A 26179-nucleotide genomic window follows, 5' to 3' on the forward strand; every position below is an offset into this window, starting at 1 on the left:
GCTATAAAGCCCATCAGTCATAAAACAAGATCAAAAGCAGACCTATAGAAAAGATGTCTGCTTGAGGAAAAGACCTTGATGACGGTTTCAGAAATACAAGAAAGCACATCCTTAAATAATGTTTATAGCCTCAAAACTGCTCTGTTCAGACAGATTATAAAATTAGATAAAACTATCTATTGCCTTGAGTGATGACAGGAAAATGAACGCTTCATCCTCTACAGAACCAGGAATCTTCAGATAAGATTTGTCTCTGCCATCACAAGATAAATCACCGTGGGTCTCATGCTGCTGTGATTTACACCAGCTACACCTGGTGCAACTCGAAAGCCTTCACTCAACTTACTCCACCTGCAAGGAGCCATGAGGAGAATCAGTCTTCTGATACAGAGAGATAACTTAAAGATCTTTGAAACCTTCATTAGTTCTTTGCATTTTCCTTGAAGCTGTGCCATCCCCAGCCTTATTTTATCTTTGTTATTCATCAGCATGTTATTTCTAAGCCTGCAGTGGGTAGATGTGCAGGTACGTATTTCTTTTTATACAGCTTTTTCTACTTGTCTTATTTGTCCTTGAATTCTTGGGTATTCCTTTCTGCAAAAGTAAAATCATTGTTGAGGCTAGTCCTGCTGCTCTGACCTAATGAACACACTTAGGAAAAAGAAAGGGAGGGAGGGAGGAAGTTTGGTGAATACTTAAAAAGAGATGACAAATCTCATAGCCCATTAGAAAAATGTCTAGATTACAAGGCAAAAAATTACAACAAATTCTGATTCAGACCACTGAAATTACACAATAAAGCATACCTGACTCACTAAAAAGCTCCCCTCCACTCTGAATTATGCACTCAGAAGAAATGACAGCTCATGCTATCAAGTGCCATGTGCAGGTGTTTAAGGCATGCAGGAAAGTGAGTGACTGACCCACAGGATCCACACACACACAGCAGCTCCCTGCCAGCAGGACACACTGAAATGAGGGGACTTTTCTCCTCTTTAAACCAAACCCCCAGCTCCAGACCCAGCTGCTGCAGAAGCAAACTGCTCAGCAGGGTGAGAGGGATGCCAGGTGTGTGCACAACAGCCACAGATACCCAAAACAGAACTGGTGTGGAACAGTAACAGCTCTGCTGGAAGGATGGCTGGCTGAGGATACTGGAAAATGAAAGGTTAATAGGGAAGGATGGCATCTGTTATGACATGATTTGATACTCTGGACACAGAAATTCTTCAGCCACAGAACTCGGAAGGTCTCAGACTGAAAACCAGTCCATTTTTCTTCCCCACTGTATTGGCATGGCTAGTGAAACAAAATATCTCTGTTTTGTTTGAACCCCAACCTTCTCTCATACCCTTGCAGAAGTTACTCTGCACATTTGAATATCAAAGCATTGGTCTTTTTCCTCCAAATTTTGCCACCACATACAGAAGCAGCAAGAGTGAGGTAGATGTGATAAACAGTCTCAAAATCTGAAGGGAGGTGGTGGTGAAAGAGTATTTTTGCTGCTACATTTAGCATGTGAGCTAAAACATTAGGAGGTTATAAGAGTAATGTTGTTTTAAACAAAAATTAACTACAGCGGGTCTTGGTTCTTTATACATTTACGTTCTCTGCAGGACCAATCTCCATAAATTATATTATTAAATCCAAATAAAAAGGAGAAGTGCCTGCCTCTCTTTGCATATGTATATATCAGTCAGTACTTTACATTTTTTGTATCTCATATTTTCTTTTGGCAATTCCTGACTTTCTCCTGTCCCCCAGCAGGACCCAATGAGTGATCCTTCTCTCAGGAATCCACTTTTGCAGGTTGCCAGGAGGAGGATTTCAGTAATGAGTTCAAGCTGGCTCGTACCCATTGCAGTTCACTCATTTGCCGCTTAACAATATATTCCATGGCACATCCCAATAAAGTAATCTTCACTGGGGAAACAGAACCCTTCCCTTTTCTTTGGCATCATAATTGAAAAGCTTTAGTTTCATTCTGTCCTTGGAGCCAGGGCCCAAGCTCAATTAAATCAGTGCAAAGATTATCAGGGTTTTTAACTCCTCCTGGACCACAGCCAAGGTGAATGCTACATTCTGTTTTGTAAGGACTACATACATTTAAATCAGAGAAGACTTTCTCATTCCTGTGTTTGCAGGTAAAAAACAATATCCATCTTGGTAAGAGCAGCTTCATCACTCACTGGTGCTATATCCTCCTAATATCTGCCAGCACTGCTCAGCAGCTTCATGCTCAGGGACAGAACCTGCATGCCTGAGAGCGCTCACCTTCATGAGAGTTATAAATATCAGCCACTGCCACATCAATCCTGACACTGACTCCAGGACAGCAGTGGCTGCAGCAGGAACTTCTCAAGGAAACACTTCTGAATCACTGAAATTCCCTTTACTCCCAGTGCACAGATGCGCTCTTCCATTATCCCCAAGGGTACTGAAATTAGTTACACACATGAAGACTGAAATATTCATAACTAATCCCAAACAATCAAGAGAAGAGCAGTCGGGGTTAAAAGGATTCTCCCTCCTGCAGCTGGTCTGCTGTTTCTTTAATTTCACATTTGTTTGCTAGTGCCCCCAAACAGTAATTTTTTTTTTTTGCAATAAATTTGGTGGCTTTCACATTTTCTGACCATTTTTTCCCAGCTGACTATACTTGAAGAAGTCAGTATTTCTGGAGTGCTAAGTTTAAAGCATTAAAAAAATTAAAACTATTCCTTACATTTAGATATTTATATTTGTACCCTTTAGACCTACTCCCCATTCTGTGAGCCATTATTTTGTCTGCAGTACTCCAGCATTTTATACCTCATGTTTACAACTACCATGTGCTCCTTTTCTGTCAAGTTTAGTGAAGAAGAAAGGATGAAATGTGCTATAGGAGGTGAGTCCTGCCAAACCCCAACAGCCTCTTTTCACCCCATTATTTAAAAAAAAAGTGCCTCAGATTTAGCAGTCTGTAAGAGCACTTCAGAGACCCACACATCTCTGTGCTTTTAAAAGATAAAAATTTCTCATATTTAATGTTAATTGCACAACTATATGACTGGCAGCTGGATCATTTCCTGCTGAGTGAGATGCAGAAATAGCCCTGATTTTTGACTTCTAGTCCACAGGAAAACATAAAAATCAGCTCTTTGCCACATGTCAGAAGTTCTCCTTAGAGCAATCTGCACAGGCAGGAACAGAAGGAAGGTATTCCAGAGAGATTGGGCCACATTTTATTAGGACTTTCACACAACCACCTGGCCCAGAACTGCTGAGAGAGAAAAGGAGGATATCACACATGAGGAAGTGATTAAATGCATGTAGAAAAGACATTCTAGCTTGGATAACTGCTTTCTGTCTGCTGGTCAGCTGTTATTTCTCAGAATGCTATTTATCCACCCAAAATTCCTGCCTAGCCAGCTGTATGAGCACTGTGCTTGGGTGGATCAGCCTGGTCATGGAGAGAAGGAATGAGGAAAGGTTCCTGGAGCAGTGAGCTCTGCACAAGGTGTCATGGGGCACAGGGCTTCAAACATTCCAGCAACCCCTGGTCATGCATGGAAAATGCAGATACTTCCAGGAAACCTTCTCAAAACACAGCTAAAAAGGGCAAAAAGATCTATAAGTTCCATGTTTCCACATGTGCATCTCTAAAATCCTGGTAGCAGAGACACACAGTGGATTGTTATGAAAAGCATCTACTCCTGTCCACAGCCTTCTGTTTACAATAAATGCTGTGAAACCCTACAAAAGCAATAACAGAAAGGGTAAAATAATTATTATATCCCCTACAGACACACCTCTTTTCCCACAGCAATCTAAAAGAGGCTGAAGGAAGCTCTCACAAGCATTTGAGAGAACAAATCAGAAAAAAAGTTACACAACTGCAAAACAGTCATAGCAAAAAGAGTAAGAACTATTAAAGCTCTTCTTTCTGTTAAGAATCCATGAAGGCTTGCATCAATACTTACCTTCCAAATGTAAAACATGTAATTTTAGGATGGTACAAAGACACAAGTCTCAACACAGCAAAATGAAGAGAGCCAATCTCAAGCCTTTCTCTTTCCACTGAAGATTCAGAGCAGATGAAGTTATTTTCAGCAGGAAAAAACTGTTGGATCCTCTCACATCTGAGAAAAAACACCCTTTAATTATTATGAATAGGCCTGTAGGACTGAGGGAAGGGTCTGGGAGAATGCATGGAAGACAGGACCCATGAATTCCTTAATTCCATGTCCTATTCTTACACTGCTTTCACTCAGATTCACTCCTAAGCCCAGAGCTCCTCCACAGCAAGTCTGAAGAACAGGGGGAGGGTGAGTGGTTTTGGTTTGTTAATTTAACATTTTTTTAATTTTGAGATTTTTTAATAGATGTGTTGATGAGCATGGTGGGCTTTAGTGTTGGTTAACAATGTATTTATTTTATTTATTGTTGTGAGATAGGATTAGGAGAAAGGTAAAGTAGGTTTAACATTTTAAAAGGGTATAAAGGTTTTATTAATAGTAATTAAAATTAAAAAGCTGATAACATAAAGAAATAAAACTTAAAATTTTAAGTTTCAATTTCAATGGGAAGCTGCTAGGAAGGAGCATCAATCCTTTCCCCACTGAAATGGATAGGAAATAATGCAGCACATTTTATTTTTAACACAAATTTTCCTAATCCTCAAATCTGAATGTAGAGAAAATGTCTTGAGCTTTTTGTCAGGCTGGTGACAATTAAGAGATTCAGTACTTTAAAAAGTCTCAGGAAAACAGCAAAGAAAAGGCACAATCCAATAGCAGCTTCCAGAATATTTACACTCCATCTGCAAGGTCTGAAGTGGAGAAATGCAATCCAAACAGATGTCCATGAAAAAGGCACAGGACCAGGAATCCACTTAATTACTTCAATTAACTTCAAATCTGATATGTTGCACATGTCATTTCACTGATATTTCTGAAGACAGATGGAAAGCCATGTCCATTAAAAAACATATGGAAAAGTCAGTTTTAGTGAGAATTGTGTTGACACACCATGGATTTGAGCAGACACCTCTACATGGCTATAGCACAGCAGCTACTTGGATAACTGGTATTTCCTTAGAAATGCCACTCTCCCCACACTGGTGTACACAGGGCTGCTCCAAAGCACGTCCAACACCCTTGCCATGGGGCAATCACAAAAAAAAGTCACAAAAAAAGGACACAAACATAAAAAGAAAACCACACCAGCAGGGTTTGTTTCCTTACCTCCAAAGTCTGCTACAATTCTAAAAACTTTTGAACATATTTTGTCTGACGTAATTTAAAATCAAGTACATCTCTTTTTAAACTGAAGTCTCCTCCAAGCCTGCCAACCCCAAACCTCTCAGCTGGAGGGTGAGCAGGCAAGCCATGACACTGCAGAGCATCGAGGAAATTGAGCTAAGGTCCAACATGATTCTGAAATCTGATCTAAAAATCCCAACATGGCTCAGAACGCTCTCTCTTACACTGAAAAGCATGATCCTGTTGGTTTTGCACACCTTCCATCTGTCTGTGCTCCTGCCTCTTGTGGATCTACCCACAGGGACTTAGGGCTCTATCTGCAGCCCTAACCCATCAACAGAATACCCCACAACAGCAACGAGTCACTTTATGCCAATAACTGTGTGAAAAGAAAACTTTATTCTCTTTTTTCACAACTAGACACACCTAACAGTTTAGATCAGTAATGCATTGTGTTACTCAGCATTACTAAAAGGCACACATTCAAATTACTCTAAAAGCAGAAACAGATTCATTAATTTGGCTAAAATTCCCAAAATAATCTAAGTCATTCTACCTTTGCCTTCCAAACCAAGGCCAAAAAAACCTCAGTGGCAGTGTATATGTAAACCTAAAAAAAATTTTTTTGAGTACAATATTCATCCACTGAGTCTACAGCTGGCACACTGCAAACTGAAATGCCACCATCACTGGGGCACAGAGCTGAGACTGGAATCCATTTCTATCTCCTGTGCCCCCCTGAACATACTTGCTTTGTGATTCTGTTCTCTTAACCTTGAAGTCCCAGTAATTTTCTTTTTAAGTCTGAAAATGCAATGGTGAAAATTAATAATTTCCATCCATTTACACCCAATTATCTATAAGATTTTTACTCATATTTTTATTGAACTGCCCAGCATTTACAATATTGCAGCACCAATACTCTTGCTCAAAAAACATCTATAATTTGGGATCCAGAAATGGCCTAAGAAAATGCCTCTCCTGTTTTCAAATTCACAAGAAAAGGGCTAATAAAACAACAAAAGGAATTTTTAACAACTGCTTATCTTTGGGAGAGAAGGATGTGTAATAAAAAGCTGAATTATCATTGAAATACCCCCAAACTGACAGTCAGTGGTCTTTTCAATACAAAAACCACTTTGGAATAAAAGTTTTTAAAAAATCCTTTGTGCAGGATCTTGACACACTTCACACCTTATTCAGAAATTTGTCAGAACACATTCTTTGTCAGGTCTTCACCCACTTATTTTTCAAAATGTCAGCCTGACTTTGGCAAGCAAGAACCTGAGCCTCAATCCCAGGGGGAACAATTGGATTTCAGAAGATTTCCTGAAGCACTCCCAGAGCCAGCAGCAGAGCCCTGGGCTGAGGGACTGGATAAATCCAGACTGGGCAGTCATGATGGGAAATTCCTGATGGAAACACCATGTGAGAACAAAAGGGAAACAAAGGGAGAAAACCACCCACCTTCTAGAGCACAGGAAGGAGACAACAGAAATTTCACAAGGTTGTGAACTAGGGGTGCAACTCCAGAAAAAAGGACAATAAAGGAGATATACCAGGTAGCCAAGCCCTCAGATTCATTTGTTCACTTTGCTTTTGTGGGCTTTTTGGGTTTTTCTTTGTTTTTTTTAAATTAATGAGCACTTTGTCTCCAGCCATCTTTGTATCTTTGTGGTTTCTATCTCATCTAACATCTCATTAGTTTGTTGGGCTACAGTTCCACCACGTTTTTGTACTCTGAAAATACAATCAACAGCCTGACAAGGCACTGGAGAGAACAAAGAGGAAGAAAAAGACAAATACAAACACCAACAGGTGAAATATGGACAGGGATGGAGAATAACCAAATATATGATCACATGATAGATATATGTGTGTGTGTATGTTCATTAGATTTCTTGTTGTAGCACCAAGATGCCCTACCCACATTGCCTGAAAAGCAGCTATAAATAGATGATGAAGAGACTGTCCCTGCCCCAAATTGCTGACATTCCAGGCATCAAATGGCAGCCACAGGCAGACAAGCTCAGGAAGAAAGTTTACACGATGATTATCAAGGCTAAATGGATGATATCTTATCTGGATGATTTGCTGTTTCCTTTTAAATGTATTTAATGTTTATTTCTCTCACCACTTCACATGGAATCATCCTGTCCTTTCAAAGCCTCAGGCCAAAGAGTTCCATAAAATCTGTGTTTAATAAATTGAATGTTACAAAGATATCTAAACAATACAGCACTTCTGCTTAGCAGTCAAAGCACTGCAATCCCAGTAACCAGCCAAAAACTTCAACACTGATAAGTGTATAATGATTTCCAGTGTCAGCTTCTGGCAATATTCTCCTGTTATCCACAAGCACAGCTCTGCAGGTGCACTCCTCAGGAAGAATTGCAGCATTTCACAAAGCAAAGTTGCACTCAGGAACTGTTGTAGCAGTGAGCTGCTCACAGGGCTGGGCACTGCCAAGGGTGACTGCTCATTGCCACTGGGATGTTGGGGAAGATGAAACAGGAAAGCCTTATAAATATGATTGTCTGGCAAAAGATTTTGAGAATATAGAAACTATAAGTGAGATTGAAATGAAAGCAAGCTTTGAGATCCCTTAGTGAACAACTGGAAAACAATGGTGTGGCTGGCTGAAGGTAATCCCCTCTTGATGGAACAACACCCTCTGCTTGCAGACAGCTCCAAGGGTCAGAGCAGACCCTGCAGCTTGGCAGAAGGGGCCCAAAGAGGAGTTTTTAGGGTTTAAAATGTAACATGCTATAGTAATCTAATGATTCTTAGAGGCTGTCTGTAAATGTTATAGGATTTGTATCTTGTACTAGACTGGTTAGTGAAAATCAGAATAATCAACACAGAAGAAGATTTATGGTATTGGAACAGGAACTTCGCATTCTTACCCCGTTTTCTCTCTCACCCTCTCATCCTCTCTACCCCCCCTCTTCTCTTGGGCCTGCTCTGAGCTGTGCCTGGCAGCTCCCAGCAGGGCCCTGCACCCAGGCCCTTTGCAATAAACCCCAAATCCCTGCAGGGCCCTGCACCCAGGCCCTTTGCAATAAACCCCAAATCCCAGCAGGGCCCTGCACCCAGGCCCTCTGCAATAAACCCCAAATCCCAGCAGGGCCCTGCCCCAGGCCCTTTGCAATAAACCCCAAATCCAGCAGGGCCTGCACCGGGCCCTTTGCAATGACCCAATCCCAGCGGCCCTGCACCCAGGCCCTTTGCAATAAACCCCAAATCCCAGCAGGGCCCTGCACCCAGGCCCTCTGCAATAAACCCCAAGTTCTAGACCTGGCTGCAGAGATCTCTGCTCTCCATCCATCCTGACGATGCAACCCCTGTCGCTCCTACACTGGATAAAATATTATTTCAGTCTAATAGATAAGAATTAATGGAGGGTTCTCCTATGTTTAAGGAGAAATCCACTATTAACAATACAGTCACCAACTGTAGTTACCCTATAAAGACTTATGTGGATGTGATCATTACTGAATCTGATTTGCAGGACAGTGATTTCCATTCTACAGCTAGAATTAAGCATCCTTCCTGGGTTTTCATTTATTTTTCCACTTGATTTGAAAGGATAAAGTCATCTGGATTTTTTTATTTCCTCCATTATTCTTCTGATTTTTCCTGTGTTCTTTTAAAGACTTGTAATTTTCTTCCTAACAAGCTGGCCAAATGACAAGCAGCATGCAATGCATTAATGCAATCAGAAAAACACAGAAATTACCAAGACCAACAGGTATTTACATTCCAGAGGAGTCATAGATGCTGACTGAACACCACAATCACAGGTGGATAAATCCTGGCAGTGAAGGCACAGAGAATCTTTACAGCTCACACATCTCTAACATGAAAGGGAGCACAGGAAAAGCCAAAACTGTTCCCATTTGAATTTTTATACTGGGAGAAAAGGCTGGAATTACTGGCTTGTAATTACTACTGTACCTGACATTTAGATCCCAGGTGAGCAGCAGCATGGGTGACAGTGGAAAATACAGGATCATAGGTGTGCTTTAGATGCAGGAGGGGAGCACTATCAAGGAAACATAGCATGGGATCAGTAGTTTGATTAGGGAAATCATCTCTTCTGTACAATTTAAATAACCTTGAAAAAACAGTGAAAGCCATACAAAACCATCAGATACTTGTTTTTTGTAATGTACCCTACAGAAAATCAAACAGTATGGGAAGAATCTGGAAGCACAGAGTCTTAAAGGACATGAGAGGCTGGAATTAACTTCTGCACAAGCTCATTTTATGTTTAAAAGGCACTACAGGAAAATTTTAAAGGATGTTTTATTTAAAGCTTTTATTTGGGGCTTTTCCCTATTTAATTTTCAACCTGTACATAGAAATAATGTAAATTTCTTAACTATTCATGGATAGTAGATCCCAGTGATTTCAATTTCTATGAAAAATAGAACTATATTGTATTGTTGACACCAAGTAAGAAACATATTAATTCTTTCAGTAATGTACAGCATGAAAGCATCAATCTGAATCTAGAATCCTGACAAAAATGTACACACAACTTCTGAAAAGGTATTACTCCAAAGCACCACAGGTAGTCTTTTAGCCAAAAAGAAAATACCACCTCAGAAAGTTTAGAGACAGAACACATAAGCTGCACAGAGAGTTCAATAATCTCCATTCACAATGTAATGTTAATATTTACTCACAGTGCCTGGCCCCCACCAAGATTTTCTTTTATTTTTGTACATTCAGGAGATAAAAGGTGAGAGCACCAGGGAACAGCACATTGCAAACCTTTTATTTTGCTGAGAGAAGGACAATTACAGGAAAGAATTTAACACCCCCTTCCACCACTCCACATGCAAAGACTGAAATCTTGGCAAAGCCCTGGGCTCTAAAACCATACATGGCACATAGAAGATAAAATCTTACAGGCAATAACATATTTGTAATGGTAAAATTTCAGGATCCATGGACACCATGGAACAAGTAAGCAGTGTGTTTAGAGCAGGACAACTTATGCACAATTAAATAGCATCAGCACACAGTCAACATTGCCAGTTCTGCTGTGGCAACCAAAAGATAACCTGGGAAGAAGGGAATTAAGGGACAGTGAGTCCAACAATGGATAATCACACCACTGGATAATTGGTACATCTTGGCCTAGACCTGGCAAGCTCTGGAATTATCAATTCCCAGGGAAAGAGGGAAGCATGTCCATATTTCTGATAGATTTCCCTGTTCATTTACTGCCCATGCCATCATTTAGGGCAAAGCAGCCCAACCATGCCAAGATCAAGGACAAAAGGAGCATCTTTCACTCCTGCAGCAAACATCTCAGGAGACTACAGTAGGACAAAATTCCTTCCTCTCCAAGGTCTCTAGAAAATACTTTTTTAGAGATATCCTATGGTATATGATGTTCCACCTCAGGAAACACATCTTCCCCTCTCTGCTCCTTCCTTTACCTCTCTGCAGCACCAGTACACCCACACTGAGGTATCCACAAGTGCCTGAAGTCTGTAAAGAGTACCCAGGGCAGAGCTGTGTGATGGTATTCACAGGGGTCTGAGGATGAGGGAAGAGATGAGGATCTGACTCCATCTTTCAGAAGGCTTGATTTATTATTTTGTGATATATATTACATTAAAACTATACTAAAAGAATAGAAGAAAGGATTTCATCAGAAGGCCAGCTAAGAATAGAAAAAGAAAGAATGAATAACCAAGGCTTGTGTCTGGGACAGAGAGTCTGAGACAGCTGACTGTGATTGGCCATTAATTAGAAACAACCACATGAGACCAATCACAGATGCACCTGTTGCATTCCACAGCAGCAGATAATCAATGTTTACATTTTGTTCCTGAGCCCTGTCAGCTTCTCAGGAGAAAAAACCCAAGGAAAGGCTTTTTCAGAAAATATCATGGCTACAGTGCTGTGCTTGCATTTCAACAAGGACCAGGAGCAGCTGAGCTGAGCCTGGCTTGGTCACTGGGATGAACTGGGGGTTCTGCACCCCCAAAAGCAGCCAGCAGTGCTGCACAGCAGGCAGCTCGCAGCTGGGAAAGGATTTTCCAGCCTTGGATGCATGCGCAGCTCTCACTGCTGCTGGAGGACCCAGATCCACTGGGGCCCTGGAACAGGAGGGGGACAGGAACGCTCCAGCAGAGCCTCTCCCTCTGGTGGAAATCATTTTTGCCTAGAGGAAAACCAAACTCTGCATCCTGGCCTGCTGGAGTCCTGGATGCTGAGAATTTCAGACTTTCTGTGCTGCCAGGCACTGACCCCCAAGAGAACACTGCATTGACCTGAGGACATGGAGAAGGCTTCCAAAATGGAATAAGAGAACTGAGATTATGGATGTGTAATTCAAACAGAAGTGTGTGATATCACATGGTAGAAAACTTAAGAGTTTGGGGTTTTAGAATATAGTAATATCTATAAAGCAAGATGGAGGTTTTAGGGCAGAGACTGGTCTTTGTTCTTCACCTTCTGCTTCCTGGGTTTGGGTGGGATTTATTTTGTCACTGGACATGTTGGGCCTTGTTAATAAAAGACTGCAGAACTCCCTGCTGTGAGATTGTAACTTCCAACCCAAATGTCAGCAGAGCACAACACACGTGGGAAGGGGTGGGGAACAACTTGGCTGAGTGAATAACCAAGCAGTGCAGGACTACAAAAAACTACTTAGAAAACAACATTTCTGCATTTCTGTAATCCAGCAGTAAATAACAGGAACCAGAAGCACTGGTGGTGAGCTCTGGCAGGTTTCTGCTGGTGATGGTTGGCCTTTTTTTAAACAGCTCATCGATTCTGGACTGCATCCATGTCAGCATTGTGGCTACACTTGATGCAGTAATTTACTTCAAACCAGAGTGCACTTCTAGAGCCAAGTCTTTGTTTTGTAAATGTCACTGCACTTCAACACCACTAACCAGACACCCCTATTTCAAGCTGATATTCCTCAATTCAGTAAAAATAAGCATCAGGAACACTGCAACAGAGCCAAATGAAAACAGAAAATGCTTTTGACTCCACACAGCCCTGAGTGCTCTGTAGTGTATTATTCCTTTCTGGGAGAGTTTGGATCAGTTGATTAATGGGCCCACTGACTTATCCATCCCAAGATGCCCTGAAACCATCCAGTCATCCCCATTCCCCATGGAGGCTTTCAGAGGAAAATCTTTGTGCTTTAGGACTTTGTGGATAAACAAGGCATTAACTTTCAGGCATTTCACTGACAACCAGAAGTCCTGGACTGCTACAACAAGCTTCCCTTTCTGTCATTCATGTCCTTTCCAAGCTTCCTGCCTGGATCAGATGGCAACAGGGCAGACCAATGTGCATGCACTGCAAGGTCAGGGCACCTGCAGCTATCAGAAACTGCAGCAAGGTGCTTTCCCAACCAGCACCTTCCCATTCTGTAGAAAGCAGAAGGTGAGCACAGCTGTGCCAAACCCTGCGGGTCAGGAGTGAGAAGAACAGAGCTCCAAAGCTCATCCTCCCTCCTGTAGCTGGGAAAACACTGGAACTGGTCCCAGCACCCAACCCTCAAGGTCAAATGATTGTTATTTCAGAAAAGCAGGACAAGTTAGTGCTTTATGACCAACAAGCTTTGTTCATGGAAGATTTTTCTTCAGAGATTAAGTGAACAATCCCTATTGCCTGCTGTAGAAACAAGTGCAGAGAACAGTAATTCTTTTAAACTGTTGAGCTCAAAGTTTTTCACCCTATCTCTGACAGCTGCTAATTTGGTGACTGAAAAGTGATGTAGGTTTAAAAGTATCTTGTTCTGCCTCTGTGCAGAGACCATCAGCAGAACAAATAAATTATCAATGTTTGGATTCTCATTACCTCAAATTAGCCTCAGCACAGGATGACAGGAGCAGAGCCAAGCTGTCTGTGGGTCCTTATGTGGCACCTGTTAGCACACCATAAAGGACACAGAAAAGGGAGGCCAGGTTCTCTCTGCTGTCTGAGCACAACAAAGCTGTCCTGACAGACTGTCCATACCTCTTCTGACAGCAACTTTCAGCCTGCACACTCACACTGCCCCTAATCTATTAACAATAAAGCACTTGCCACCCTTGGCAGTGTCCCCAAGGGGTGCAGGGACTGCAAGAGGAAACTGGGGCAGGGATGGATGACTCTGCCAAATAACAGGTACCATCCCCACAAAGACATCCATCTAAAACAATACATTTGGTCACAGGCAAGCCTAAAATAACCACTGTGACAAAGGAAACAGTAAGTTCAGAAAAGAATCTTCTGGTTATCACAGGGAAATGAGATACAAAATGGAAGTGTTTCACCATTCATTGAAGTAGTTCTGCTGGGCATTTCAGGCGCAGCCACAGGAGCACAGACAGGGAGGCACATCTCTGGGTGGGACAAAGTGAGCTGCTCCAAATTGCACCCACAACAAAGCCAGCTGTGCAGAGCCAGAGGCTGACAGGGAGATCATCACACCGGGCACATTCCCCTCTGTTACACTGCTCCTGTTACAGCCTGGATCACTCACTCATCTCATGCCCTTCCTCCTCCTTGCCTGTGATTCCATTTGGAGCAGTCACACATCCGTGCAGGGACTAAACCCATGGCTGTGACCCTGAGGCTACACCATGGACCAGAACATGAAGAGAAAGAAATGCATCAGCTTTCCATGAAACCCTCCCAGGGGCCCTGCTTGCATTCAAGCTGCCAGAGCCCCAGATTTTGTGTCCTGTATGGTTTTGCAGGAGCTGATGGTGATGCTGTGCTCCCAAGCAGCCAGCTGGCCCTTCCATTCCCCTGTCCTGCTTCTCATGGGGAGGGCATTTTTCACTGCACTTGGTGCCAGTGGGGCTCTTCCCACTCAGAGCAGTACTATGAGCACCTGAGACAGGCATTCAAGCAAAACACATCCAAGCAGGAACTTGATTTAGTAAAATGAGCAAAAACACTTGCTAACATTGGAAACTTTAAAGGGGAAAAGTAGTGGGACAACCTTAGTGCTGAAGTTGTCCATGTAAATGGATTGGGCACTAGCCCAAATACAACAAGCCTGCCCACAGCTGTGATATATTTAATCAGGCCTTACAGACTAATTATCCTGCACAACTAAATCCACCTGTGAAAATTGTCTTACTTCAACTGTGGGCAAAGCTACTTAAATACCATTTTCACTTTCAAGAAGAAAACCCCAAACAGTATCTCTTCAAGTCCAAAATACCCACAGCCAACTGCAGTGCCAAGGCACAGTAGAGGGAATATTTAACCAAATTCACAACAAAACTCCTACTCACCTGAGAAAGCTCCTTATTATTAATACTTGTGGCACTTAAATGTCCCCAGAACTGTCTTGTGACTTCTTTGAAAGAATATAAGGAGATGATAACTTAAAGAAAAAAACAAAAACTAACATTTTCTTTGGGTGTCTCCCCTTCCAAAAAAGTTGTCTCTTTTTCCCAATGAAATTTAACTGCCACCACTATATTCTCAGTGATGGACTACTGAAAATCCATCTCTTACACCACAGTAATTTTGAAAATTATTTCATCAGCATTGGTGTAATATGATCAGTATTGTCTGCTTAAAGTGCATAAAAAACAGCTTAGATTTCCTTTCCTTTCCTCAGAAGCAGGCAGCAAGGCTAACTACTGCTTTGCTTTGACTAAACTAACAGTACTAAAAATGTGTATATATAAAAGTAAATTGTGCATGAAAATTGTACAAGTAAACACCACTCCACACAAATGAATAAAGTGCTATTTTTCAGTAAGTCTGAGTCAGTTCTCCCTGCTGCAAAAAAACCATGAAATCTAAAAAGCATCTGAAAGCTTCTAAAAATCAGGGTTTCCTTTTCTCAGGCTGTAAAATGTGCTGTTGGCACACTCACTTTATCATTCAAAACAGCAACAAGTGAAAACAGACCAAAAGGACAGAGTTAATTCAATGCAAAGATCTCCCCTCTCAGTAAATGTCTGCACAGCACCACTCTTAGCAACAGAATGTTTATCCAGCACAAGATAAAGAGAGAGGCTTTTCCCTGACACCTGGGACAAAACCAAAGAACAAAAGCAGCTCCCGGTGCAAGCCAGCAAAGTTACATTTTTCAAGTGTTCCCACCTAATGCAGACAGAAGGCCAGCCACAGCAAGCCACAACAAACAACCTATTTACCCACTTCCAGAAAATGCTTGTAAATTTAAACTGTGTGAAATGTCTAACTACTGCTTTCATTCCATCAAAAGGCTTCATCTGCAAGGGACAATAAAGCCTCTGGCTTGACCCAAAGGGGCTGCTAGGTTAATCTATTCTGACCTTACCTTTATTCAATCATAATACTGAAAGATTGCTTGAATGAATAACCAGCATTTAACAATGCCAACAGGCACTCTTTCACTACAGTGCTCCTCTGAAGTGCCCTCCAAGCCAATTCTTTAGTGACAGGGGATATCAAAAATTTCAAAAAATTATTTGTAAAATAAACCAAAAAATGCCATTTTTCATTTGTGGATAAAAAAGGAATGATATAAAAAAACAAAGGAAGAAAATTTTTCTCTTGCTCCTTCATGTCTATTTCAGACTTCCACCATCACTTATTGTCAATTTTTGATAATATGCTGTCTCTTATTAACTGTCAGTCACATCTTTTATTTATAGTACTTTCACTCAAATGGGAGAAACCAGACAAAAAAAGATACTACTGGTAAAACTTGCCTTCTAACAATAGATCTTAATCACCCAGGCCTCAGCACTTGGTATTTTAATAACTACAGGCTTCGTTTCAGAGCCCATTCCATGAGGGTGCTCAGCACTGAACACAGCAAAGCAGAGTTAAAATTAAGCACATAATTAGGCCCACAGAGGTCAGTAAGCTGCATTCACCACTCACTGACTGATTTAATCACTCAGCTCCCATAAGTTTAAAGTTCACAGCCTAAGTTTAAATGCCCTTCTAGAGAAAAGCCTGCAGTACCCAGCACTACAGTGCAGAGTTCTCCCCAAGCATTTTCCTCCCTGTAACAGTGCAATAACCACCTGAATAAAGGAACTAAGTAGTCTGGTATGTGTCTGTTAGAGTATGGAATCTTGCATTTTGTCATGAAGCATGAATTGCATTCTCATTTGACATATCAGTTAAAAGTACTCATTTTTCAGCATCCACAAACAAATGCATCCTCATTTAATGATCTACACCTGTAAATAGTTTAGCAACACAAGAGAATAGCAAAAAGCATGACCAGCAAGCACTGAAAAGACACTTAAAAATGCCTTAAAAAAATCCACACTAACCCCAGAAACCCCTTAAATCTGTTCCTAATTAGATTTAGGAAGATGCTTAACATACCAGTCAAGATTAAGTGCCATCACCTTTATCTGAAAGCACAACCATCAAAGAACTGGGAAGCAAACCATAAGGCAGTGACAAGAGCATGCAAAGCAAGAGGAATGAAAAATAAAAATAAAAATAAGAGGTTTCCTTTGGATTGCAGAGGATACTGGTATAAACTATTGCAAATTTCCTACCTTGAAAAGCTGTGATGTGACCAACAATCATGTACTTCAGCTCAAAGTTCAGGGCCTGAATGCTCTGAGCCCTCTCCCTCCGAACAGCTGCCTGGTAACTTTCTTCCATCTTTTTGGTGCAACATGTTGGTGCCCTGTGTTGGCAGATCTGTAAATCTGACTCTTAAAGCAAACAAGAAAAGAACAAAAATTAGAAAACCTCTGAGCTTACATCATAAAAGAAATGCATCTTAATACCAGAACCACCACATTTTAAATTTTGAAACAAGACAAAACCCACAAGGAATAACAACGTGAAACTCAGCTGTTGTCAGAAGGACACAAAGTTGTGATGATTTCATTTGAGGAATATGAAATTATCAGCTGATAAGTTATTTTACACCTTTAAGAACACTGGGCACAAAAGTCACCTGGACACAGTCAGGGGCACAACAGAATCATCGTTCATGAAAATGTGTGACCACGTTCACAGGGGGTTTTGGATGAGGGAAGAGATGAGGATCTGACTCCATGTTTCAGAAGGCTGATTTATTATTTTATGATATGTATTATATTAAAACTATACTAAAAGCATAGAAGAAAGGATTTCATCAGAAGGGTGGCTAAGAATAGAATAGCAAAGAATGGTAACAAAGCTTCTGTCTCGGACAGACAGTCCGAGCCAGCTGGCTGTGATTGGCCATTAATTAGAAACAACCACATGAGACTAATCACAGATGCACCTGTTGCATTCCACAGCAGCAGATAACCATTGTTTACATTTTGTTCCTGAGGCCTGTCAGCTTCTCAGGAGGAAAAAATTCCTAAGGAAATGATTTTTCAGAAAATATCATAGCTACAAAGATGCACCATCAAAGGGGGAGTATTTCCACCATGCACCTTGCACTAAAGGTATCAAAACTTGAACGTGTGAGTGATAACCTTGGCTCAAATCAGGATCCAACACTCAGCCCTGGTGAGCCTCAAGGGATCACCTATTCACCTTTTACACTTGGGGAACCTTAAAAAAATCTCTGAGCTCCTAGGCAGCTCACCAAAATAAAATAATTAAAGGCACTGCAATCACTCTCACCTTGCAACTACAGAGAAAGTTGAAGGCTGATTAAAAACTTCATTCTTGCAGAATGTTTTTATTTTTTTTTAATCATTGCATCTTTGTAGGTGTTTCAGTAAGTTTAGTATTTTTGGTAAGGGAACCTACATCACAGAGTTGTGCTGGACACACTCAGGGTCTGTTTGTTCTACACCACGGGACTTGCAGGTGCCAGAAAGGAGCTGGTACACACTGCAGGTGAGTATTTTCTGAAGCTCCACAAATACACATTTTTAGAAGGAGAGGGAAAAAAGCAGGAGACTGTTAATCAAGCACACCCAAAGCAGGGGCACACATAAGTACCAGAGCCCAAAGAGCCACACAGTATTAAGTGTGACAGTGTGAGGGGCTTCCTTCCCTTCCTCCCCTGCACCTTAAGGCAGAAACAGAGGCCCTGAGGGAAAGGAGTCACAGGATCCAGCTCCATCCCATCCCACAGGCTCTGGGATGGAGACACCTTTCCCAGGAACACCAGTGGCACACAGGTGGCCAAGCTCCCCAGTGCCACCCCAGCACTGGCTGTGTGGGCCATTCTACTGGAGCTGGTGTGTCCCACACTGCCCCTCCCTGTGCCCAAGGGGGTCTCTGTTCCCAAACACCACTGGCACCCCCTCCTCACACAGCCCCAACAGGGCTGGAGGGCACACGCGCATGAGAACCATCCCAGTGCTCCAGAGAGCCACAATTCCTCCTGAGGGTTTCTAGAAACATCCAGGCCACTGCAGAGAACCCAGAACAGGCCTTGGGATGGAAATATCAATGAACCATCACCTGCACTGCCCCTCACACCTGGGGTAATGCACACCTTGCAGGTTAATGCACAGCAATGCAGAACTGACAGGGATTTAAAACACGAGGATGCATTCAGAAATCAGTAGACATCCCCAAAGGACCAGGCTCTGCTCAGAGCCAGCTCTAGTCAGCACTCACTGAGACCAACCCATACGGAGGAGCTTCAATTAAAAAAAAATAAAAACAACTTAGCTAAAACCGCTCGTTTGACTCAAAAACATTGCTTCCAGTTTATAGCCACTCTCATTTCAAAGTGCAGCTAACTTATGTCAAGAAGGTCAAAACCAAAGTAAAATATTTCAATTCACTACCTTTTTATACAAGTTTGCACACAAAGATCAAAGCTGTCACAGACTGAGCTGAGTCAGGTACCATTTTGGAGGTGGATTTGTTTCACATTTCAATCTAATCTCAAAAATGGGAAACAAGGACAGTGTGAAGCCCCAAGTCCCACTGAGGCCCTGCCAGGAGCAGCAGCAGGAGGGCTGTGCTCGTCACCGGCTGGGCACGCTGGTCCCAGGCTGGAATGAGCTCCTTGGATGGGCTAATTTTAACTTGGATGGGCTCCCTGATTCAGTTCACCCCCTGAACATATTTGTCCTGTCACAGGAACGGGGGACAGGGAGGGACCACAGCTCTGAGCTGGCACCAGCAAAGCACCAGTGAAATGGAAATGCAGAGAAACTGAAGAGCAACTCAGTCAGACACAAAGAGCGTCCACAGGGGCTGGAAATGTCACTCAGCATCTGCAGGGCTGGGATGCTGACACCTGTAGAAGGATAGAATACAAGTAAATAAAGGTAGTATAGAAGGTAATCTTACTCCCTAAAAGAGTTGCAGCTGGGTTAATTATTAAAGATTAGGAGCAGGCCTGATGTTAACAGGCCACAGCTGTAGCCAATAAGAAGAGTGTTATAAAAGAGTGGATTGGTTGGTTGAGGGAACTGGAGTTAGTTAGCTGCTGTGATGATGGGGAAGAGTTAGAGCCTAAAGGAGTTGCCCACGAGAAACATCAAGGAGAAGCTCTAGCAATATGGAACCCTTGTAATATAATAACAGTAGAACTCTTACACTATAATGACAACAGACACCTATTTCTGCTTATAGATAAGCAATGTAATAGGTGGCTCTCACAATTAAGAGATAAATATTATGTAGATGTATAGTAATGTTATTGTAAGATGTCATTCCACAGTCCTCTTTCCCCCCTTGCCTTAGAAATCAAGACATTCAGAGGAGGCTGGCTTGGTACCAGGAGGGGCAGCAGAACAACTCCGGACCTCCAGTCAAGAATCTCCACCAATGGATAGCATAGAAGGAGCTGACTGACAAAACTTTAAGAGGGACTAAAGATATAAAAGGCAGAGCATCCATTTTGTAGATGAGCCACGTGGCCAGTAGTCACAGGGGGCTCCCAGTGCTGTAATTTTTCCTTTTTTAGTCCTCTTGTAGTTTAAAAAGATTTTTAAAACTGAGCAGTTGTTTCCCACATCAACCCTCTGCAGTTTTGTTTGACAGGGCTTTGCAAAGCTCAGAGCTGTATCAGGAAAGGTTTGAAATGGCCAGAGCTCTGTGCTGGCCCTGGCTAGGAGGCAACCCATGGCTACCAGAGCTGCCCCAGCACTGCCCTCTGAACTGGGGCACACAGGAACCTGCTTCTCCTCCAGAAAGCTTTAAGGATACTGATATCTCAGCTGAACTGCACTCCTGAGCTTCCCCACCCAGATATTTCCCCCATGAATGCTCCAGGAGCCTGAGCACTGGGATTTGTTGGTCCAGAGCCAAAATGACACAGAAGACTCTCCTAAATAGAAACAGCACTAAGCCCCTGACGGTTCAGGAGCCTGATGTGAAACACAGAGCACTGAAGGCCCAGCAAAGTGCAAGCCCCACTCCCTCACAGCACTGTCAGGTCAGAGCTGCCATGCACACAGCCTGGCAATTCCATTTGCTCCAGCATTAGCCTCAGGGTATCACTTCTAACACAATTATAGAAACCTAATAAAAGGTTTCACTGCTATACGTGCCTGGGTGCCGAGATTAAATTAGAACTCATTAGTAATGTCTTAATGTCTCTAATAAGTCAGATACTAATTTTAGTTTATCTCATCTCTTTCATCTTGATGAAGAATACCCTCTCCAGTGGGAAGAGGGGAGGAGCAGGGACAGAGGAGAGGCTGAGTCCCCAGAGTGAGCTGCCCACCAGCCCCAAGGGCAAACTCCTCCCTTCTTTAAGGAACAAAGCCTTCAATACACCAGAGAGAAAGCACCGTTCCTGAAAGTTACAACAGCATCATTTCAGGATTTCACCCTGCTAATTTCCCTCGAGGACTTGTGCTATCAGCTTTCTCCAAGCTGCCCCTCATTTCCGAGCTAATTTGGGAGGAGCCTCTACCTCAGCCTCCCCCTTAAAGCAGATGTAACTACAGAAGAGCTTCATCCAGTCAAGTTTCAAGCACCTACAAAGATGAACAATACCACAACCACTCAGAACACATTTCAGTATTTGACTACACTCATGATAAAATAAGTAAATTTAAAATGTCTGTCTGAAGATAATTTCCCGTGTTCCAACTCACACCTAGTTTTTTTCAGCATACAGCCCTGTACCTCCAAGAAGCTGACTCCACTTTCTCTGTTTTCTCCCAAAAGGCAGCACAGCCTCCCTTAACCTTAATTTTCCTCCAAATGAACAAACCCAGCTCTCTATGCCCACGTGTTCCATGACAGGAGCCCCCTGCCAGACTAGCTTTGTGCAACAGATGCAAAGCACCTGCATCCAAGGCACCTCTCTATTTCATTTTCTCATGCATTAACTTACTGACAGAGCAGAACACTTTCAACTCTACATGCCTGGGCTTCAATTCAAAGGGTTTATTATAGCTTTCCTAAAACAAATTAATTTTCTGCTTCAGATCAGATGTAAGGATTACTCTGCTGATTATGTACATTACTTTTCCATTCAAGTCTTTTTCCCTTGAGTACTGGTTAAAGTTATAGCCTGGCTTATTTTTTAAAGTGAGAAAAACTACAGACTTTAAACCCTTACTGTTATTATAAAAAACAGGATAAAGTGTCTTGCTCCACTTTGAAAAACAGTCTCATTCAGAAGTGTAGGGAAAAAAGTACCTGAGTGTAAAGCATGTGTGTTTTGGAATGCATCAGTGATTCCTGATGAAAACTAGTGTGCAACCCCAAAGCAATTAATACATGCCAAAGGCATCACCTTCAGACACTTCCCTGTCACAATTATAAATTACTTAGGTGCTGAATGCACAGAAAACTATGTATCCTACCTGACATCCATCTGGCCAGCTCTATCACAATCAGCTGTGCAGTATTTTGGGTGTTGCTTGGAGAACTTTTTGGTTTCAATGAAAAAGTTTGGGACTTCATTTTGAGCTCTGGTACAAATAAAATCTAAGACTCTGGCCATTAAAACTAGCTGAATCAGTATTATTTCCAAAAAGCAGAGAGGCCTGTTTAGCAAACAAAATTAACTTCTTCCAAAAGCTAAATATATATTCATTTTGTTAGCTGACCATGTAGTTTAACAGTTGTGTCCTTAAAATGCTGCACACACTGTAAAAGCCATACTCTGAAACCAGAAAGCCAAATTTAACACACACTAACTGATCTATCTGCACCAACTTTTTCAAAGACAGGCTGATTTATTTTTTTCAAACAAGCTGAGCCTCTAATTTCCACTGCAGAGAGGAATCCTGAGCAAGCACGGTCAGAGGGCGAGCTCAGTGCAATCTTTCTTCTGACAGCTTTTGCCTTTGTATCTTGACAAACATTTCAACAGTGTTTCCAAACAAAGCTTTAGTCCAAAGCCCAAAATTTTAATGTTGTACAAATATCTTCAAAGGCTCCAAGACTGATTATGCCTCAGTACCACAGAGAAAGGTGCCAGAAGTATGTTGCATTGTGTCTGGCCCAGCTGAACAGGAGCCAACACTTCATCCTCCTTGAGACTCATGTGTCTGCTATAGCTGCTGCCTCAGCTTGGGGAAAATTCAGCAATTAAACACAAACTAATTCAGGGAAGAGGCCAAGTCAAACAAAAAAGGAGCAATTTCCAACAAGGGCTCTCCCTGCAATGACTTGGGGCATGAGCAGAGCCCACACCAGCACAGCCACACCAAGAAAAGGGAATCCAGCCACTGTGGGCTGCCCCAAGTTTGTGAGGTTGTTTTTCCATGCAGCTCCTGTGCCCCAGCAGTGCTAAAACCATCTCCACCTTCACCTGCAAGGCTGCTGCCAAGAAATTCACCCAGTGGCCAGGCTCACCTTACACACACAGCCTTACACCACAGCTTAGGCCCACTGCAAGCAATAAAATGTTTGCAAATACAAAGATGTGGCATTTGTGAGGGTCCCCAGGATGAGGTGAGAATCTGACTCCATGTTTTCAGGAGCTGATATATTATATTACATTATATTATATTATATTATACTCTATTACACTCTGTTATACTCTATGACACTCTGTTATACTATACTCTATTACACTCTATTATACTAAAACTATATTAAAGAAAGAGAAAGGATATACCAGGAGGCTTAACTAGAATGAATAATAAAAACTTCTGATTGACTCAGAGTCTGACACAGCTGGCTGTGATTGGTCATTAATTAAAAACAATTCACATGGAGCCAATCAAACATTCACCTGTTGGTGAACAATGTCCAAGCCACATTCCAAAGCAGCAAACGCAGGAGCAGCAATCAGATAATTATTGGTTTCATTCCTCTCTGAGGCTTCTCAGCTTCCCAGGAGAAAGTCCTGGGCAAAAAGGATTTTTCAGAAAAGATCATGGTGACACAAAGACAAGCAAAGGATCTTCCACTCATCAACTCTACATGTGCAGAGCCAAACAGCTGCTGTTTTTTCTGTCAGTGTGTCAGATATGGTAGTTACAATGCTTGAAGCAGTGCCAGGAATTAGCACAAAAATCAACAAGCCAAGGCATCTGTGCTCTGGGACATAAAATAGCAGCTAACTCAATAAACCTGCTCTCTGGGCTAGCAGTAAAAGCCAGGTCAGCTCCAGGGAGCAGAGTCTAAGTCAAAACTGAGGTGTCTTTTCTTCCCGCCTCAGGTACACTGAAGCCAGGCCCTCCCACACACATTTTCTGACTAGGCAGAAAGAACCTTCCAATCTAAGTCTTTCCTCTGTTTTGTTAAAATAATCCTACTATCAGCTTTAATATAAAGATCACACAGACAAACAGCACATTCAAATGTCCCTTGAAAGCAAAAAGCTCATGAAATACCAAAGCAGAGCCCAAATTTGTCCCATCCACCTACATGCAACTTGGCAACATGCACACATCCAGCAGGAAAGCTTACAAGTGCAGTTTGGAAAACACAAGTTATGAAAATTTCCTTTTCCCCATCCCTCCCTTCATAATGTACATTAACAGAAATACTATTTAATTTGATCAGTAGGCTTTGCATTCTCAGTGTTCCTTTGAAATACACTGAAACATGACTAAGGCTATGACCAGATGTGCCACTCCAGCTGAAACAATCAAGGCTCAAAGGCAAACACCTCAAGTTTCATCGAGCACAGCTTAGATAACCTACAACATAACTACCAGCAAGTGTAGCTGCTTCCAACTTTGTCAAGTCAAACAGCATCCATTTGCTCAAGAGTTCTTGAGTAGATGGGAAAAAAAATGTATAAAACCACAAAAAGGAAGAACTTCATGGCACTGGGATTAACCCTGCACATCTAAGGGTGGTGGGAACCTGGAGTGGGACAGCAAGAAGCACTGGATGTCAGACTCCAGAGAGCTGCAGCATCAGCAAGTGCCACAGCCTGCAGGACAGCTGGAGACCATCAGGCACCAGCCCTGAGCAGCTCCCAGAGCAGGAACTCTTCCAAACACACAGCTCTTAGGGCAGCATCTGCACACTGAAATACTGTTAGGCCTGGTGCTAGGTGCATTTTGTTGTTTTCCTTTTCCCTCTGCTGTTTACCTGGTTCTCACTGCTCTTGTACTCTGATTTTTGGTGTCATTTCTAAAGCACCTTCTGCCTTACCCTATGGGTCACTGCCTGGCAGGATTTTCACCCTGGCTTGTGCCCCACAGAACCTGTCTTGTGCCTGGACTCAGTGAGCAAAAAAAGCATCTAAGTTCCCTAAACTGGTGAATGGTCCTGCACTCACTGGAGCCTACAAAAATATCAGAGGCAGAAACCAGGCACTCCCTTCACTCCTCCAAGTCCCTCTCCTCACTCTCCTTAGACAAGATTCCCATCTATTTGTAGCCATGATATTTCCTGAAAAATCCTGTCCTTAGGATTTTTTCTCCTGAGAAGCTGGGAGGCCTCAGGAACAAAATGTAAACATTGATTATCTGCTGCTGTGGAATGCAACAGATGCAGCTTTGATTGGTCTCATGTGGTTGTTTGTAATTAATGGCCAATCACAGTCAGCTGGCTCGGACACAGACCCGGATCCACAAACCTTTGTTATTCATTCTTTCTTTTTCTATTCTTAGCTAGCCTTCTGATGAAATCCTTTCTTCTATTCTTTTAGTATAGTTTTAATATAATATATATCATAAAACAATAAATCAGCCTTCTGAACCATGGAGTCAGATCCTCATCTCTTCCCTCATCCTGGACCCCTGTGAACACTGTCACAATCTATCGATCCTCCCTGGCCCCTCAGCTCCCTTCTCCAATCCTTTGCACACCTGTGGGACACCTGGAGCAGCTGGACACTTTTCCAGGCCATGGGCCACAGTTTTTCTGCAGGGAGGAGCAGCTGAGCAGGGAGAGACCTCCTCATGTCCCTCCTGCTCAGTTTTCCAGGCTGTTCCTTAGGGAGTCTGGCTGTACCCAGCAGGCTGAAGGCAAAGAGCTGAGCAGGCAGCTGTGGTCACTGCTCCTTGCCTTGTGCCTCATACCAGACCTCTGGCAGGAGGAACAGGGGATGGAACTCACACACAGGAATAAAACGTCCTGTAACACATCTACAAAGCACCTACAATTGGAGATTTTACAGTTTCCCAGAACAGCCTGGTTGTCAGAAGGGTGTTGGAAGATATATCTATAGTAATCAGAGTCCTGAAGGAACAAAGTGTGATTAATTCCACAGTTCACTGCCCCCTCTCTCTGGTCTTCCCCACACCAGCCCTAACCTCAGAACCAGCAAAATTTCAGTAGGAAGGCACAAAACTCACAGAATTTCAATGCAAACTCTTATTTGAGCAGCTGAGCATGCAGGAGCAGCAGGCAAGCACTGCCTGCCATGCCAGGGACTGCCCTTGGCCACTCCTCCATGCCTGGCACTTCTTTAGGTGGGTGATAAATTCTTTAATGCTGACTACATTTAATAACTTCCCATGAGCCCAGTGCTGAGTGAGATATTCTCTGAATGTGGATCTCTCTGGGAGGCAGGCAGCAGGATACTGACTGCTAAAGAGCTTGCTAACTACACACTACATGCAAATTCAAAAGATTTACTCTCTCAAGGATCCATCCTTTTTTCTCCTAGAGTTGACACAGAAGCATGAAGACTGATGTACAAAAAGTACATT

General features: G+C 42.4%; 1 protein-coding gene across 2 annotated transcripts in view; it reads right to left on the bottom strand.

The window, feature by feature from the left end:
• Positions 1 to 26179, bottom strand: part of LOC135451489 (glypican-5-like) — a 366422-nt gene that overhangs the window by 323913 nt on the left and 16330 nt on the right. For both annotated transcript variants that reach the window (XM_064720749.1, XM_064720748.1), the window contains exon 2: positions 16739 to 16900. In XM_064720749.1, coding sequence (XP_064576819.1) covers positions 16739 to 16900 — 162 coding nt within the window. The remainder of the gene's footprint in view (positions 1 to 16738; positions 16901 to 26179) is intronic.

Source organism: Zonotrichia leucophrys, chromosome 9 (assembly GCF_028769735.1).
Source record: "Zonotrichia leucophrys gambelii isolate GWCS_2022_RI chromosome 9, RI_Zleu_2.0, whole genome shotgun sequence".
In the NCBI taxonomy this organism is placed as follows: Eukaryota; Metazoa; Chordata; class Aves; order Passeriformes; family Passerellidae; genus Zonotrichia; species Zonotrichia leucophrys.